Below are 18,545 nucleotides of genomic sequence, written 5' to 3' on the forward strand. Positions count from 1 at the left end.
CTCAGGAATCCTTTCATACTAAAATGTTTTATTAGCCTTCTGCAGGCTCTGGGTTGGCTTTCTGGACATGTTTCCCAAGTTGGTTCAAACACACTATTCTTGGTCTTGATACATTTGTGATATCTGATGTAATTGTAGATGAAAAAGAAAAAATATTATGGGAATCCTTGGTCTTTTTTGTTGCTTTGAAGAGTCCCATGAAGTTAGTTACAGGAGGTAATAAAGTCAAAGAATCTCTTGGTTGAATTTTAGGTTTTAATTTTCTTCGGTGATCCTTCCCTAAAAATTAGCCACAATTAAATGTCTCTCCTGAGAGCCCTAGGTATAGTCTCATTACTTCTAGTTCTATGTAGTTCTATTTTCTTTACATAACTAAAACATACTAAGAGAACAGATCAGTAGCTTGCTAGCTTGTTTTGTTAAGTTAGCACCAATAAAAGAACAAATACTACTTTAAACATCATTATGTAAAATAAAGAATATTTTAGCACCAAAAGAAAGTGTAAAAGGCATTATCTCAAAATGATGGACTTGACATTGAATGAAATTAATTTTACCAGAAACGTGTTACCTTGTCCTTATTTTTTCTGTTTGTTTGTGGTAAACAAACCTGTGAAAACTTCATCAGATCATGACTGATAAACAGATTGTTGTTTAGAAACCATTGTTAAAGTGAAGAAAGAGTGAACTGATTTTATTCTTTTGTGTAAATTACTCTTACATTCAAGAAGCTATATAAAAAATGGATGCTCTTCTACCCATGATATTCTATATATATTTCTATATCGCCTCCCCACATACCTAGCTTCCCTCATATACTTGCTGAATACATGAAATTGTTTCTTCTCCTTTTACTGTCTTTTTAAATTCTCTCCCTTTCTGTTTATGACTCTAGCAAACTGATCTTGACTTCTGAATGTTTCTATCCTTGATTTTCATAATAGGATAACATATCAAGTAAGACTGATTTTGGTCCCACATGAAAAGGCACTAAGCATGTATGTGAAATTAATAAGTAATTTATATTCCCTATTACATATTTAATAGGAAGGGATAAATAATATGAGATCTGGACTTTGATCTCTGCAGATCTAATCCATTCAAGTGTAATGTACCAACTATGTACAAAACTATATAGAGTATCAATGGAAAAAATGTGGTCTCTGCCCCAAGAATTCAGATAGGTAAGTTGTATATAAAACAGCAATAGCAGGATCATAATTTAAGTCATATTTACAGGTCGTTTAAATAATGACATTTCTATGCATGGTTTGAGAAAAGCAAAATAAGACAGGAGTCACTTTCAAGTGATACTGGTAGGGAAGGCCTTACAGAAAATGATTAACATGGACTTGTAATTAGGAAGATATTTTAGGCAGATATAATTACAAAAGAAAAGTATGCAGGTAAACTTTTTTTGGGGGGGTACCCTCTACATTTTTTTTTTTTTTTTGAGATGGAGTCTCACTCTGTCACCCAGGTCAGAGTGCAGTGGTGCGATCTCAGCTGACTGCAGCCTCTGCCTTCCAGGTTCAAGTGATTCTCCTGCCTCAGCCTCCCAAGTAGCTGGGATTACAGGCATGCACCACCATGCCTGGCTAATTTTTACTATTATTATTATTACTATTTTTAGTAGAGATGGGGTTTCACCATATTGGTTAGGCTGATCTTGAACTCCTGACCTCAAGTGATCTACCTGCCTTGGCCTCCCAAAGTGCTGGGATGACAGGCATGAGCCACTGTGCTCAGCCTACATTTTGAATTTTTAGAGATGGAATACAGAATTATAAAGTGTCTAGGCTAGAAGGTACTTCATAGATTAAAAAAAAAAAAATCAATTACCTTTTTTAAAGATAGGAATTATGGATGGTCCTCCATTCTTCTCCAGACTAAAAGGAAAACATTTTTGTCATTATTAAAATAAATGAAGACATAATGCACCCAGAAAAAATATATGAAGAAATATATGAAGACTTACAGTACCAGGTTTAATGCCTGATGGCCTAATTCATACATGTTCCTCCACTAACTCTGCATGTTACCTGTAAGTATTTTATATTCAGTCACTCATTTACTCACTTATTTACTCCAAACATTTGGAACATTAAATCTTCTTGAAGTGATCAGGGAAAGTGTTACAGAAGAAGAGACACTTCAGCTGGGTTTTGAAGAAGATAGGTCTGAGAAAGGGGTATATTTTTCTAATTCCCACAAAGTCATCACATGGGCTAGCCCTGGGAGTGACTGTGTAAAATACTACTTACATTATTTAATTCCTCGAACCGATGAAAATTATTTAGAATTATCAATTACAACAGTTATAATTTAGGTTCCCTGGCTTATCATAAAATTAGGTCACCCAATTTAGACTTTCAGCTTTTCAAAGAATTAAAGTGGCTCCAAAGGTATACTCATCATTCTCTGTACTTAAAATTGATGTAGAATCTATGTTTGTACATGGATCCTATTCGGATGCATTATTGGATCCTATTCTCTTCCATTTTCATAGAGTTAACGTATCTTGAGTAGTTCTATTTCCTATGTATGAATATCACTACTTGGAGAGAAGACTTGTAATTCAGCTACATTTACAGAAGAGGAAATATACCCAGAGTAAAGAGATTCTCCTCTCCTCCCCTTTTGGGGGGGACTTAAGTTCGTGATGAAACCACAACATTAGTTGAAATCCTCTGAATAAATTCTTGGCAAACTTCACTGTAACTCTAATCACTAAGTCTAATTTAGCCCTGTTTCCACCCTGGGAATTTGGCCTAGCTTTGGATCTGGTCCAGAAGACCCATTTGATGCTAAGGTCGGGGTGGTGATCTTGTCTTAGAACTCTCAAATATATCCCTAGTCTGCTGAAAAATGACTTCTTGAATCAGATGTTGTGGTAACCAGTCTCCCCAAAACTTTCTAAAATGTGAATAATCTTGCCCAGAGAGGATCTCCAAGATCTAGGTGTATTCTTATCTGCACCCACAACTCTGGTGCTGAGTTGGAATTAAAACAGGTTTTGGCAATGGTCATTTAGAATGAAGTTTATCCTCTGCTATACAGGAGATATGTTCATATCAAGAATAGTTCCTCTTGTTGGATCTTACTAAACCTCATTAAAGTCTCCTCTCAATGATTTCACTACTGCAACTTCTAACATAGGACCATACCTTAAGGAAGGAAGTCCCACCAGTGTTTGTTGCATTTGAAATTCCTTTAAAAATGCTGGGTTAATACTTGCATCTCTGCTGATATTATTTTTTATGCGAATGAACTGATTAGGTTTATTCCTGCATTCTTTTAATAGGATGCGGAAAGCATTTGCATTGTATGTTAAGTAGCCCAGAGCAGAGGAACAAGCTGCACGAACCTAAATGAAGAAACAATTCTTTCTTAACCAGTGGGCTTTGTTCTTAAAATATCGTAGTGTTCTAATTAGCTACTTCATAGGAAAGTCTCTGTAAGGGAGGGAACAAGTGTAAGCAAATATGTATGCAAACAAGTGGCAATGTATAGATGGAAGCTTAACTGCCATATTTTTACAGAGTTGTTCTCAATCTTCACTGCATTTTAGAACCACCTGGAGTGTTTAAAAAAAAAAAAAAGCCCACCAACTAAATCAGAATCCTTTCAGGGTAGAATCTGGGCGTGTGTGTGTGTGTGTGTGTGTGTGTCAGGTAATTCTAATGTGCCACCAAGGAAAGAATCTTTGAGTTTGAACTAAGACAGTGGAGTGCAACCCTGACAATGCATTGGCATCACTCGTATATCTTTGACAATTATGCCTGGGTTCCATCCCTAGAAACTCTTACTTAATTATTTTGTTTACAGTTCTCAAAGGAGTAGGAGCAGACACTTTGGAGAATAGCTAAGTGGTACACATAGGAAAGCTGAACTCTTGGTAACAGAAATCTTAGAGAAAGCAACTCATTTATTTATTTATTACTTTAAAAAAAAATTTTTTTTTAAACATTCAGATGTTACAAAAGCAACTCACTTTTCCACTGGCATAAACAAAGAAAGAAGCACAAGTATCAAGCCACAGGACTCTAGAAAAAATAGTTCTTTGAAGAAAATACCCTCTGTCTATGACCCATAGGTTGGTCATATGATTAATTAAAGTATGCTCCTGGCCAGTTGTAGGGAATATGATAGTAGCATAAAAAGTTTCATAGAATGAACATATTGGTCTTTATGTTGGCATCCGGTTGCTCTGTATGCTCATATGTCTTCTACATCTTGAACCCTGGACCTGTAGTTCAGCTGCTGGGAACTTGTTCGAAATGCAAATTCTAGGGCCCACCTCAAATGTGTTGGCTCCGAAACTCTAGGAATGGGGCCAAGCAATATAACAGGCCCTCCAAGTGATTCTGATATATCCTAAAGGTGCAGTAAAACTGCTTTAGGCCTTAGTGGAAGAGAGTAGGAGAACACTCAGAGGCAAGCCACTGCTGTGACCAGCACGGCCTCTTTTCACACACCCTTACTCCTAACCCTGCTTGACATATAAGGAAAACTATCCTATGGATTCCATTTTCATTAATAACTTAAATCAGAGTCACCAGTTTTCGTTAGATACCTAGCAAAGACTTTAATTATAAATTTATTTGTCATCAACGTACTTATAGATTGACTCTTAATTCCAGGATTAAGATGACCTATTTTGTAGGGTTTTGTTTTTGTTTTCTAAATCAGAAACTAATTTGAAAAGGTGGTTCTTTTTAAATCTTTAATTACAGTTGTTTTATACTGCTTTTGTGATTAAAATCCTAGTTTTAAGTCTTAGGGTTAAAACAAATATATATTTTTATAGGAATTAAAATTGTGGATGGCAGATATGTATGACTAATTAGTATTAGAAAAGTCATGTAATTTGGAGTTAGTAACAAGAACTATATTACGTATATAACACAGTCATGTAATTTTGAGTTAGTAATAAGAACTATATAACAGTTAATCAGTGGAAAAATTAGTCCACAGAAAGAGAGGTAAAATATATTTTTAGCATATTTAATTTTAGAATTAGTTTTTGCTTGTTTTTACCTCTTCTGTTCCTGAGTACAAATGATAGCAGAGCCGTTGGATTGCTCCTAATGTGGTAAATGCTTCTGGGATACCAGCTCTAGAATGAGCCAGGCTTGCTATTAAATTCCCTATAAATTAAACAAGAAAAATGCTTGTTATTTAACTGATATAAACTTATAATACTTTCATTAATTGCACATAGCACTGAAAAAGGTTTGTGTCACAAGACATCTCTGTCAATGAAGCAGCACTGAGAAAAAGCATGCATATGTAAATATAGAATAAACTCCCCAAAATTACAGTTTGGTTTTCTGTTATAAATAGTATAAGTTAAATAGGTTTATGTAAGGGTGGAAAAATTTCAAAATTAGAGGTTTCCCTTCTCCCGTATCTTCAGAATATATTTTGTTTTGAAGTTTTTAGGGTTTTAAAAATAACTATGAACATAATGATTTAATTATCATAAGAAAATTTAGGCCGGGCGTGGTGGCTCACGCCTGTAATCCCAGCCCTTTGGGAGGCTGAGGTGGGCAGATCACATGAGTTTGGGAGTTCGAGACCAGCCTGACCAACATGGAGAAACCCCATCTCTACTAAAAATACAAAAATTAGCCGGGTGTGGTGGTACATGCCTGTAATCCCAGCTACTCGGAGACTGAGGCAGGAGAATCACTTGTACCTGTGAGGCAGAGGTTGCGGTGAGCAGAGATCATGCCATTGTACTCCAGCCTAGGCAACAAGAGTGAAACTCTGTCTCAAAAAAAAAAAAAAAATTAATATGTCCTTTTTGCAGTTGAAATGGCTTTGAGTTAAGCCTTATTAATACTTTGACATCAAGCAATGTATTGCATATTGAGGTTTGAAATCACTGAAGTTTTTACCATAAAAAAGAAATGTTTTCAGATTTAAAATAATAAAGTGTCCCAATAATTAAATGTGCAGCTAGCAACTGAATATTTTATATTTGTTTGAAGATAAAAATGTATTTTCATATTTGTGTGTGAAGTATGTAGATACTTGATTGAGATATGACGTGAGTTTTTGTTCTCCTTATATTTTTGTCTGGCCTCTATTATAAGCCAAGAAATTCCTTGTGTTTATTGCCTCAGAATGGGGAAAATTGGGTTGTATCTTCTAAAGCAAAAATTGTTTAAAGGTAAGCTCTATTTAAAGTTAAAAAGACCCTTTAAAGATGGGAAGTTAGAAATGGAAACACACCAAGGGAGCAGCTAAGAAAGAGAACTAAGGTTTATAGTTCTCAAAGGAGTAGGAGGAACTCTGAGTAGAGAATAGCTAAGTGGTATACATAGGAAAACTGAATTCTTGGTAACAGAAGTCACAGTTTCCTAAAAACTTCTGTGCCTTTGGAGCCTCTTCTGGGAACCATGTCAACTTGACACCAAGCACATCAGCTATTTTACAGTATACCTGAAGCCTGAATATCAAGCTTTGCCTGAGATACCCTGGACATGCATATGACTGGTTGTGGAGTGCAGAGAAAGTCCATTAATTTCTGAGATTCATTTCTCCTCATCCTGGAGAAATTAATTTAATATTTGAAAGCTAATGTAATATGGCATTTATTTCCTATAAGAGTTTGTGGAGGCCAGGTGCGGTGGCTCATACCTGTAATCCCAGCACTTTGGGAGGCCGAGGCGGGCGGATCATGAGGTCAAGAGATCGAGACCATGAAACCCATCTCTACTACCAATACAAAAATTAGCTGGTCTTGGTGGTGCATGCCTGTAGTCCCAGCTACTTGGGAGGCTGAGGCAGGAGAATCGCTTGAATCTGGGAGGCAGAAGTTACAGTGAGCCAAGATTGCACCACTGCACTCCAGCCTGGCAACAGAGCGAGACTCCGTCTCAAAAAAACAAAACATTGTGGAGTGTAAATCCACTACAGTTGTTTTTCAGTCACAGAATTACTATAACATTGAATTAATAATGTTATTTAGATTAAAACATATTTAATAACTTCTTTAAACTTTTTTTCTAGCTAGTTTCCGTCAGAAAGTTTTCATTGCTTCATTTTTCCTTCCTTGCCATGCAAATAAACTTCATAAAAATAGAATTCTATGGCATCAAGTGAAGTTTCCTTTAGTGATCCATTTTAATTAAAAAACAAATACTTATTTGTTTATATTGGTAGTAGTCACTGCATATTACTCATTCTGACCCTGCCTTATGTTACTTTAAGAGTGGTATAACAAGTCAATTAAATATTACTGATCACCTATTTGTGACTTGTGGGGTTAGGTCTGCCGTAGACGCAGTTACACAATAGCATTAAATGTGTTGAGAATGCTATGGGACCATCTTGCTTTGCTTTATTGCACAGCGATGTAAAGAACTTCTCAGTATTAGCAAAATGTGCACAACTGGACAAAAGGAAACCAGACAGAGGTACATCTGTGTAAATCTGCCACCACTATTATAAATCAGTTTTTTGATTTTGCTGTTGGTAGTTCATAGTTGAATTCACACTTATATCCTGGAAAAAAAGTTAAAGGTTTGAAAAAGTAATTAGGAAAGCAAAAAGTCTGTGCTCAGAGTTACTCAGCTTCTATTTGGGGTACAGAGTAGACATCCATTGTTTCGTGTAGACTTGCTGTGGAGTTCCATGTAGATAAACATAAGTTCATTCTTTAAACTTGTGGCAGAGTATCAGGTGTATTATTTTATTATTATTCAGAGTACCATAAACCGTTTTCGGAAATAGTTTTATGTGGCTAAAATTAACTTCTAGTCATTTCTTACCTGTCAAGACAATAGTAGAAGTCTGAACTGAATACAGACTATCAACTAAAATAGTAACACCTCTTGCAGACAAAGTAATATGGTCCACATCTCTAATGACTTTAGCCAATACAACAATCTGAAAACAGAAAAGAAGCAGAGAATCTGTAAACATTTTCTACTCAGCTTCTCTAATTACACGTTTGTAATTTTTTATTTTTTTAATTCTTTTGATACTTCTTAAAAGGGTAAAGGGAGTGTTTAGAGGATTCCATAGAAGCAGCATGTGGTGGTGGGGAGAGTTAAGAGTATTTGTCCCTGTCTGGTCATAGCAGTGATCATAGGGGGTACTATTATTCTTCCTACAATGTTTGCAACTTTTGCACTCTTTCAATGTGGGTTCATAGAAAACACTTCTCTTAAAGGGCACAGGATAGAAAATGAAGAGAGAGAATAAAACTTCACAGATACATACAGTTGTTACTAGGTTGAAGGATCAGTGTGATCAACTAAAGATTTGCAGTTAGAAAACCTGTCTTGGATGCTAACATGTTTTTCTACCTGTTTCCTTTTAATATGGGGGTGATGAAAATAGTACTACCTGATTGTCAACCTTACAGGCTTGTTATAAACATCAGATGAGGTATAAAGGCATCAGTAAGTGTCTTGTAACTTGTAAAATTCTATATTAATGAAGAAATCCTCAAGATAATAGAGTTTTTATGAGGTAGAAGGGGCTTATGTGCAAAATACTAAATTTTTACAAATAAGTAAACATTTTTCTGGGTCTCCAAATCATTGTAATTTTCAAGTTTTCACAAAATGACATATTTATTAATTTGAGGTGTTAATTAATCTCAATTTTATACCTGAAATGCTGCCATTGCCTTCTCAGTTTCAACTGTTGATTCAAGAAAAGGTTCAAAGATAGATATGGTCATTATTCCACTTTCCAATATTAAGTATTGTTGAAAGCGATTATTGAAGGCAAAAAGTGTTAATGCATAGCCTGCTCTTAAGCAAATATCCTAAAAATAGGAGAAACATGCATTATAATGAACTTCATTTATCATGTTACTCAACATAATAGACTTTGAATTCTTGCTTATTAAAATATATTGCATTCTTATCACTGGGAGTAAAATATGACATTACTAGGGAAAAGAGATAACAGAGTTACTCCAGAATGTTATAACTTTCCACATTTCAAAGTAGAGTTGATAAATCAAAACTTCCCTTGTATAGCATGTTATCTATTGCATTCCGTACATTGTTGGGTATTCCATATCATCTCTTAAATTCATTCATAAAATTCCATTGTACTATATTTTAAGGAAGAATAGGAGAAAAATAATGTATTCTGAAGAATCACATTTTAACATTCTGAGGCTAGGCAAATAGCAAAACCTAGTTTCTTCTGTAGAATTAGTCTGCTTGCCAAAGATATATAAGTATGGTAGACCTTCCATAAAGATTCAAAAGATAAAATCTTATTACTAAATCTTATTTTTAATATTAAAATAATTTAATATATTGTATTATCATGTTATTTGAACAATGTAGGACACACAGAAAGAACTCATTAATCTTGGTGAATTTTCTTTTCTTTTCTTTTTTTTTTTTTTTTTTGAGACAAAGTCTCCCTCTGTCACCCAGGCTAGAGTGCAGTGGCGTGATCTTGGCTCACTGCAATTTCCACCTCCCAGGCTCAAGCAGTGCTCCCACTTCAGCCTTCCAGGTAGCTAAGACCAAAGGTGTGGGCCACCACACCTGGATAATTTTCTGTATTTTTTTATAGAGACAGGGTTTTGCTGTGTTGCCCAGTCTGGTATTGAACTCCTGAGCTCAAGGTGTCTGCTCGCCTTGGCCTCCCAAAGTACTGGGATTACAGACATGAACCACCACACCCAGCCCTGAATTTTCTTCTGCCATTATTAATCATAATATTAAAATGCTGCATGTACACACTGAAATATTTATAGATAAAATTATATGATGCTTGAAATTTGCATCAAAAATAATTTAATAGAAGTGAGTGGATGTATAGATGAAATAAGACTGGCCATGAGATGATGACTGCTGAAGCTAGGTGGGAACATTTAGGTTCATTATGCTACCCGGTCATTTTATATATATTTGAAATTTTCCATAATAAAAATCACATACACAAAAAACTCAGTCACCTAGCAATAGGCAAAAAGAAAAGTATTAGGTACAGTCAAAGGCTTGAGAAACTAGGTCTCAGTCATAGTCAAAGGGTGGATTAACAGACAGCAGAATAGAACCTAGAGCCAAGTAGGAAAGAGTGGCAATGGGAAATGAACCAAAGGGGCATGCTTTGTGTACCAAGGTCAGATAGAGTGAAGTGAAATATGCTAAGACTTGACCAATTTCCATTTCTTTTCCATGTAGGGTTCACTCCTGCAGTATCACTGTGGAAGTCTACAGTAAATAGTTTAGATTATAAAATGTCTATTAATGTTTCAAAACGAATCCCATAGTTGCCAGCTAGTATAAGATATAGGACAAGAACCAAGTTGGCTATTCCCAGTTCAGAGGGCTAAAAATTAATCCTTGAGGAAAGACATATTTTTCCATACTTTTTTCCCCCAATGTCAACTGTCTTAAACTCTTTACGTCATATATATTTTCATTTACCTATCTACCAGGGTGGTTATACCCACTGGTTACTTATTTTCACTTTATACCCACTGATTTATGAATGGGAAAAGAGTACCTATTAATTATACTCACTAACATCTCTTCAAAAGTATATTCATAATTAATTAGCCCACATATTTGAGTTAGTTAAAAAGATAGAATAATAGTAACTACATTAATGTGACTAATTTTATGTGGCTTGTGAAAATCAATCTCAATGGTCCATTTCATATATTATTCTAGTTTGGTAGCATGAAAATAGTTAAATTCTAATTTTAAAACAACACATAACCTATTGTATCTCCAGGTAGACAATATCAGTGTGGCTAGGAGTTTCAAGAACCTGGGTTCCTGACTTAATTTTTATTACATCCCTGTCATTATCCATAAGATAGCTATTCATTCAGTGACATATTTAGTTGCTGAACATCCCTCCCTCCCCTTTAACTTCTACAACACGTCTGTGTAATCTGAAGTCTCCCACTATAGGTTTAACGAAGGACCACAGTTGTTTAGTACTCTAAAGCCCTAAGAGCAGTAATTGCCTCGGCAGGATAGGTAGTTTGAGGCAAAATATAGTACAAGAAACCCTAGAGGACTTTTAACTTGCCTTGTGATGATTGTTAGAATTAAAAACTTTAGCCAAGTCCAGATAAATCCTTTGGTTTATACTTAAACCTTCTAGTTCTCTTAAGATTCCCTACCATTTGTAGAACTGATAGACAATAACGTATCTATTATAAGCCAAATGCAGGGTCCAGAGAGTGAAGCAAGTGATAACAAACTGGGAGAAAAGGCAGAACACTTGAGAGTGGAATGTGTAATAAAAGGGAGAAGAAGGGTGCACATGAAGAGTAAGGTAATGGGAGTAAAATCTAGAAGGAACAGAGCAGAGGGGCAAAAGGTGACTTAGAGAGTCAGTCATTCATTTAGTGTCCTCACCCTATTAGTTTCCATATATATATATTCTTTTTTTTTGAGACGGAGTCTAGCTCTGTTGCCCAGGCTGGAGTGCAGTGGTGCAATCTCGGCTCACTGCAACCTCCACATCCCGGGTTCAAGTGATTCTCCTGCCTCAGCCTCCCAAGTAGCTGGGACTACAGGCATGTGCCACCATGCCTGGCTAATTTTTGTCTCTTTAGTAGAGATGGGATTTCACCACATTGGCAAGGCTGGTTTCGAACTCCTGATCTCAAGTGATCTGCCCACCTCGACCTCCCAAAGTATTTCCCATATTTTTATAGCAGCACTTCTCTTTTTGTGTACCACAACAGAGTAAAATTTTATAATAATAAAAAAAAAAGACTTCATTCCCACCTACCTCCTGACCCTCCTTGATCCCTCTAAAATCTTACGGAACTGAGAGAAACATCGTTGGCAATTTTCTTCCTGGTTTTGAAATGCCCTGTAGAAAATAGCTCTCATCTCATTAGGGTAGTGCTATTGAAAGTGTGGCCCGTGGACCACTGACAGTCCACAAAATCATTAACAGTGGGATAACAAAACTGAGAATAAACATTGAAAAGAAACAAATCTTCTTTATAGTTGACTACCAACTAATAAATGCAGAAGGAAGAAGGGAATTTTTTAAATTGCCCTTAGGCAAATGTTACATTTATTATTGTTGCATCAATGGATGCTAAGATTGGTGAGCAAAAGTATGATGCAAAACAAAATATTTGCATAATCTCAAAGCGTCTCACCTTAAGATACTTATTAACTACAAAAGGAAAAACAGTGAGTGAAGAAATATGGCAGACCCCATTTTAACCAAGTAATCAAAGTTAACATTACCCATAAGATACATCAACGTTATATACCTCATGGTATGATGTACTAGGAAGGTGAGTAAAGAAGACCACATCACTTCTGTGAAATTCTTGCCAAAAGGTGTAACTTCAATTTAATTAGGGGAAAACATCACGGTCAAATTGAGGGATATTCTATAAAATAACTGGCCTGGATTCATCAAAAATGTCAAAATCATGAAAAACAAAGAAGGGCTGAGCTTCAGGCCGGGCGCGGTGGCTCAAGCCTGTAATCCCAGCACTTTGGGAGGCCGAGACGGGCGGATCACGAGGTCAGGAGATCGAGACCATCCTGGCTAACCTGGTGAAACCCCGTCTCTACTAAAAAAATACAAAAAACTAGCCGGGCGAGGTGGCGAGTGGCTGTAGTCCCAGCTACTCCGGAGGCTGAGGCAGGAGAATGGCATAAACCCGGGAGGCGGAGCTTGCAGTGAGCCAAGATCCGGCCACTGCACTCCAGGCTGGGTGACAGAGCGAGACTCCGTCTCAAAAAAAAAAAAAAAAAAAAAAGAAGGGCTGAGCTTCACAAACTGGAGGCTAAAGAGACAAGACATTTAGATGCAACGTGAGACCCTGGATTAGATTCTGGAACAAAAAGTAGACACTGAAAAAAATAAAAATAATTTTTTAAATTAAAAAAATATAAAAACAAAACCAAAAAAAGGACATTGCCGAGAAAACTGGCAACATTTAAATAAAGTCTGCAAATTAGTTAATAGTATCGTATCAGTGTTAATGTTCCAGTTGACATCTGGGAAAACTAAATGAAGGATATACCAGAATACTGGTTTTACAAATTTTTGGAAAGTCTAAGATTATTTCAAAATTTTTTAAGTTACAAAAATTATCCTTCCATAATAGATTGCTGGGAAAAAGCTATTTCTTCATCACAAATAGTTTGAGAAGCACCACTTTAGCGTATTGGATAAGTGAATGACTGAGGGCTGAAAGGGCATAAAATTATTTTAAGGATTTGATTTGAGACATAAGAGATTTGTTTTTTGACTCATCACCAAACATTAAAATTACTGCATTTCAACGATGAAATGGGACGACTCAGAAAGATATGGAGCTGTATTATTACATCATTACAAACTAATGACCTACAAAGAGATCTTTTTACGTGTCTTTTCTTAAATAATACATTGAATATTGCTATGAAGAAGACTTGATGATAATTTGAGGATGTGGTATAAAAACAGTTTTTTTCAAAATGAGCCTCAATATTTTGTAAAGGTATTACCTTTTCTGTTGAGTGAAGAAGATAAAGGACATCAGCATACTCAAATCCTTCATTTTCATGTAAGTCTTTCTGTAACACATCATTCCCTAGGACAATGCATGCCAAGGAAAATGCCACTTCAACCTAAACATGTGGTTTTCAAAAATTACTTTTCAATTATGCTTTATGAAATTACACATTTCATTGTGCAGGCATTTATATAGAATACATTGTGGAAAGACACTATAAAATCTGCTAAAATATAATCCATTGATTCCAGTTCTTACTAGTGAAAGAACTGCACTTACAACTCCCTCATAATTTTTAATAGCTGAGAAAATATCCTTTCTGTGTTCAGGGACCAACCACAGAGCTCCATTTGAGGGCAGTGGAGAAGGGAACAAGGGCCAGCAGAGCATGTAAGGAGGTATTATCCTAAGTGCATAGTTGCATCCCTTCCATATTAAAAAAAATGTTCTTTTAATTTTTTGACATGGATTAAAAAGCTATTTTGAACTGCTTGTTAACTACTGACCATTGAGTTGTAAGGTTTTAATGCAGTACCTTTTTTGGTTTTTTTTTTTTTTTTAGATGAAGTCTTTCTCTGTCGCCCAGGCTGCAGTACAATGGCATGATCTCAGTTCACTGCAACTTCCACCTCCTGGGTTCAAGCAATTCTCCTGCCCCAGCCTCCCGAGTAGCTGGGATTACAGGCACGCACCACCATACCCAGCTAATCTTTTGTATCTTTAGTAGAGATAGGGCTTTACCATGTTGGCCAAGCTGGTCTCAAACTCCTGACTTCATGATCCACCCACCTCATGGCCTCCTAAAGTGCTGGGATTATAGGTGTGAACCAAAGCACCCAGCCTGCAGCACTTATTAAACAAAGCTTTGGGGAGTAGTACTAAGGAATAGTACTACTACTTTTTCCTCCTCTAGTTCTGGAACCATTTAATGTACATTCTGAAGCCCATTAGGAAGATGAACCTTGCATATTATTGGGACTCAGTAGATAAGTTTTTAAAGTGCTATACTGTGCATTTCTATGAAAAACATCATGAATTTGAAAAGTATGATTATTGAATTATTGTGAAATGTTTTGTCCATTATAGAGTCTTTTGAGAAAAAGTATTGAAATGTGTTTATGTTCTATTTAAACAAGTTTCAAAACTCATTGAAAATACGTACTGAAATATAGATGGATACATTTTTTATGATAACACACACATTTGTTAAAAGAATGCACCAGATGTGGTGGTTCATGCCTGTAATCCCATCACTTTGGAAGCCAAGGTGGAGGATCTCTTGAGCCCAGGAGTTCAAGAACAGCCTGGGCAAAATGGTGAAATTCCATCTCCAACAAAAATACAAAAAATTAACCAGGCACGGTGGCGCACTCCTTTAGTCACAGCTACTCAGGAGGCTGAGGTGAGAGGATCACTGTAGACTGGGAGGCCGAGGCTGCAGTGAGCCAAGATTGCACTACTGCATTCTAGCCTGACTGACAGTGAGAGACCCCATCTCAATTAAAAAAAAAAAAATTAAATAAACAAAGATTAAAAAAATAAACAGCCTGGGTGCAGTGGCTCACACCTGTAATCCCATCACTTTGGAGGCCAAGGTGGAGGATCTCTTGAGTCCGGGAATTCGAGAACAGCCTGGGCAAAATGGTGAAACTTCGTCTCCAACAAAAATATAAAAAATTAACCAGGCATGGTGGTGTACTCCTTTAGTCACAGCTACTCAGGAGGCTGAGGTGGGAGGATCACTGCAGACTGGGAGGCCGAGGCTGCAGTGAGCCAAGATTGCACTACTGCACTCTAGCCTGATTGACAGTGAGAGACCCCATCTCAATTATAAATAAATAAATAAATAAATACAGATTAAAAAAAGAGATAGCCTGGGTGCAGTGGCTCACACCTATAATCCCAGCACTTTGGGAGGCCGAGGCAGGCAGATCACTTGAGGTCAGGAATTCAAGACCAGCCTGGCCAACATGGTGAAACCCCATCTCTACAAAAATACAAAAATTAGCCAAGCGTTGTGGTGCACACCTATAATCCCAGCTACTCAGGAGACTGAGGCAGGAGAATCACTTGAACCTGGGAGGTTGCAGTGAGCTGAGATGGTGCCACTGTACTACAGCCTGGGCAACAGAGCGAGATTCTGTCTCAAAAAAAAAAAAAAAGAAAGAAAGAAAAGGAAAAGAAAAAAAAAAGAAACAGTGCTATTTACTGAGATATTTCTATGTTATTTCTATTTTCTCATCTCCAGTAGCATGCATACCAAATTTTGAAAATAAAATTTTTTTTGCTGTTACAATTTCTTGCCTGGCCATCTATAGATGTCCCAAATTTCTAAAGCCTGGGTAAAAGTATTTGAATAGATATAAAAGTCATTTTATTAAAGGCATTTTGGTAGAAGTAAATGGAAGACTGAATGACTCTTCAACAACTCACAATAATTCTTTGTAATGTCCAGCCTTGAGAAAACTATTACCTCCAGCCAACAGAGGCTGCTTGGCAGAAGGCAGGGCTGGTTTGAAGTGTAATACTGACAAGATTCACTAATATTTGAGAAATATTCTCATATAAGTCACACATTTCCATTATCCCCACCCAGTTTTAGCAACTGATGTCTGGGGAGGTAGAAAAGAACTTTTGTGAATAAATAATCAAATATCTAAGGAAAAAAACTTACTTGAAGAGTAAAAACATAAGATTTTCTTGTCATATTTGGAGAAATCCTATTTTAACAAAATTTACTAGTATCTTATGGTTTGAAGCAAGCTTTTTGTTTAAAACTTCTAGGATTTTGTTTATTTTTATTTTGGCTTATTTCTCCAAGAAAAATAGGATTTAGTTTAAAAGATTAAATATTTTTATGTTTATGAACTTGAATAAAGACACAAAATTTTCTTAAAATTATATTTCTGTTAATGTTTACCATATCAGAAAACAATGTAAACCTTTATATATACCTTAATGTTAGGAGAAGGGTGATTTCTTAGTAGTTGGATAAGTACTGGAAAGGCATTTTCATCTACAACAAACTGTTGACTGACAGGATTGCTTGTATGGGCTATACCTGTAAGAGTCCACACCAATGAGGTAATATTTTTTTCCATCTTATAAATGGTAAAGTCAAACATAGCTTGATATTTTTGGTTGACAAAGTGTTCTAAGGTGATACAGTTAGTAAATTACAAAAGGGTATGCTATATTGACACTATTTTAATAGTCCTGAATTAATTTTTTAAAAGACAAAGTGAATAAACACGGAGAGCTTAGTAGAATTGTGAATGGCTTTCTAAAAGTCACAAAACAAAGGAAATTAGAAATGTTATACTATCAAGGAATAATAATAGCTATCAGTTATTGAAGAAATACTATGTGTGATGTACTTAAGTTCATAGTAATATTGTTTTCTATAAAAAGTTGACTTCTACAAAAATGACTAGAGTAAATCACCAAGTTAAAATTTCTAGGTTTCTTAAATTATACACGCTGACAAGATAATCTTACTATGCCTCTTTATAACATACTACTTTAAATTGCGGGTCTAATCTCACCAGAGAAACTCAACTCTCTCTCTCTCTCTCTTTTTTTTCCCCACTCCTTGCAATTTCCTTTTGAGAAACTCATTTCTTTCTAGTGAACATGGACAAAGAATTTTAATTCTGTTCTTTTGCCAATATTAAATGTCACAATAAATACACAGTGTGTTTATATAAATGGGTTAACTCTAAATAAATGGGTTAAATATAAGATTGAGCCTCTCAGTGAACAACGAAGAGAAGTCACCGACATATTGTATCTAGGGAAGTCTGAAGGAAAAAAGAAGACCTTTGTCCTCATAAGCCCCCCCACCCCCACCACACACACACATACACACAAACACACACACACACACACAGCTGATGTGGACAGCTCTGAAATGAACTAATGAGAAGAAATTTGATAATGTGTGTGTGTGTGTGTATATCAGGCAACCTTGCATATATATTATCATTTACTAGAACTTTAGAAATAACTATGTCAGAGTCTCTGGCCAAAAAAAGAAACATCTTCTCTGGCTGATTATCTTGGAATTGTGAAGGAGTTTCTGCAAGAAACTTTTGGCAAGCGAAGAGAAAAAAAATGTGAGAATCAATTCCTATTATACGTCATTCAGCTGGACTAATTTTGAGGAAATTCAGTGATCCAGAAATAAAGATTTTTCCTCTTGTTTGCAAGAAGCAGTCTACAGTCAGCATCCTGCATTCATCAAGGTCACCAAGAACCCAAATTTTAACTTTTGGAGGGTCACAACTGACAGTTCCACATTTTCTCAGGAACCCCAAAATGTCGATTCCTTTGCAATGAATTCGATGTTATATAAACAAATGATCATTACAGAGACATTCAAGAATGTGCCCCAGCATTAGAAACTCTTCTATATCTTCAAAAACATATAGTTCTTGAGATTCAAAAGAACTATTTTTCTCTTAAACTTAAAAAAGAGATTGCTTTCAGTCAAAATAGCCAAGGCTTATTGTCCTAATTTTCCTCTCTAGCCATTGTTCAAGAGCAAGACTGATATAAAATTCTTAATTACACCACTTGTACTGACCAAATTCTTACACAAATTTTAAAAGTTGTAATAGTCTTTTATACATTAAATACCATTTAGGGCTCAAACAGTGGGGATATAGAGGAAGAGAGATGAACTTCCATTTCTCTGCCCAACCTGTTCTTGTTCTTACAGATATTTAAGAAATTGAGAATAAGTATACAAACCAATACAAATGGATCCCACTGCTCTGATGACACTGAGAAGTGTGCCTTCAGCAATCGTACTAATTCTTAGTAAGCGAACCAATGGTGCAATTCCATTCCCTTCACATATTTGATTTTGATGCATCCTGCTGTCCTTACTTAGAGCTATGACAGCTTCACCTCCTGATAAAGAAAAGCAAGATACATGTATGATACTCCAGTGCCCTGTTCTACATTATGCAGAGAACACGGTGGTTCACACTTGTAATCCCAGCTACTTGGGAGGCTGAGGCAGGAGGATCACTTGAGCCCAGGGGTTTGAGGCTGCAGTGAG

At 36.1% G+C, this 18,545-nt stretch overlaps 1 protein-coding gene across 1 annotated transcript in view; it reads right to left on the minus strand.

Annotated features, from left to right (window-relative positions):
- Positions 1–8: 8 nt before the first annotated feature.
- Positions 9–18,545, minus strand: part of ANKAR (ankyrin and armadillo repeat containing) — a 71,516-nt gene continuing 52,979 nt past the window's right edge. The window contains exons 15-23 of the mRNA XM_011936469.1: positions 18,233–18,394; positions 16,435–16,541; positions 13,473–13,595; positions 8,630–8,788; positions 7,782–7,899; positions 5,041–5,150; positions 3,168–3,367; positions 1,843–1,889; positions 9–279 (exon numbers count right to left, since the gene is read on the minus strand). Of these exons, the coding sequence (XP_011791859.1) occupies positions 32–279; positions 1,843–1,889; positions 3,168–3,367; positions 5,041–5,150; positions 7,782–7,899; positions 8,630–8,788; positions 13,473–13,595; positions 16,435–16,541; positions 18,233–18,394 (1,274 nt within the window). The 3' untranslated portion in view covers positions 9–31. The remainder of the gene's footprint in view (positions 280–1,842; positions 1,890–3,167; positions 3,368–5,040; positions 5,151–7,781; positions 7,900–8,629; positions 8,789–13,472; positions 13,596–16,434; positions 16,542–18,232; positions 18,395–18,545) is intronic.

This window comes from Colobus angolensis, unplaced genomic scaffold (assembly GCF_000951035.1).
Source record: "Colobus angolensis palliatus isolate OR3802 unplaced genomic scaffold, Cang.pa_1.0 Scaffold153, whole genome shotgun sequence".
NCBI lineage: Eukaryota > Metazoa > Chordata > Mammalia > Primates > Cercopithecidae > Colobus > Colobus angolensis.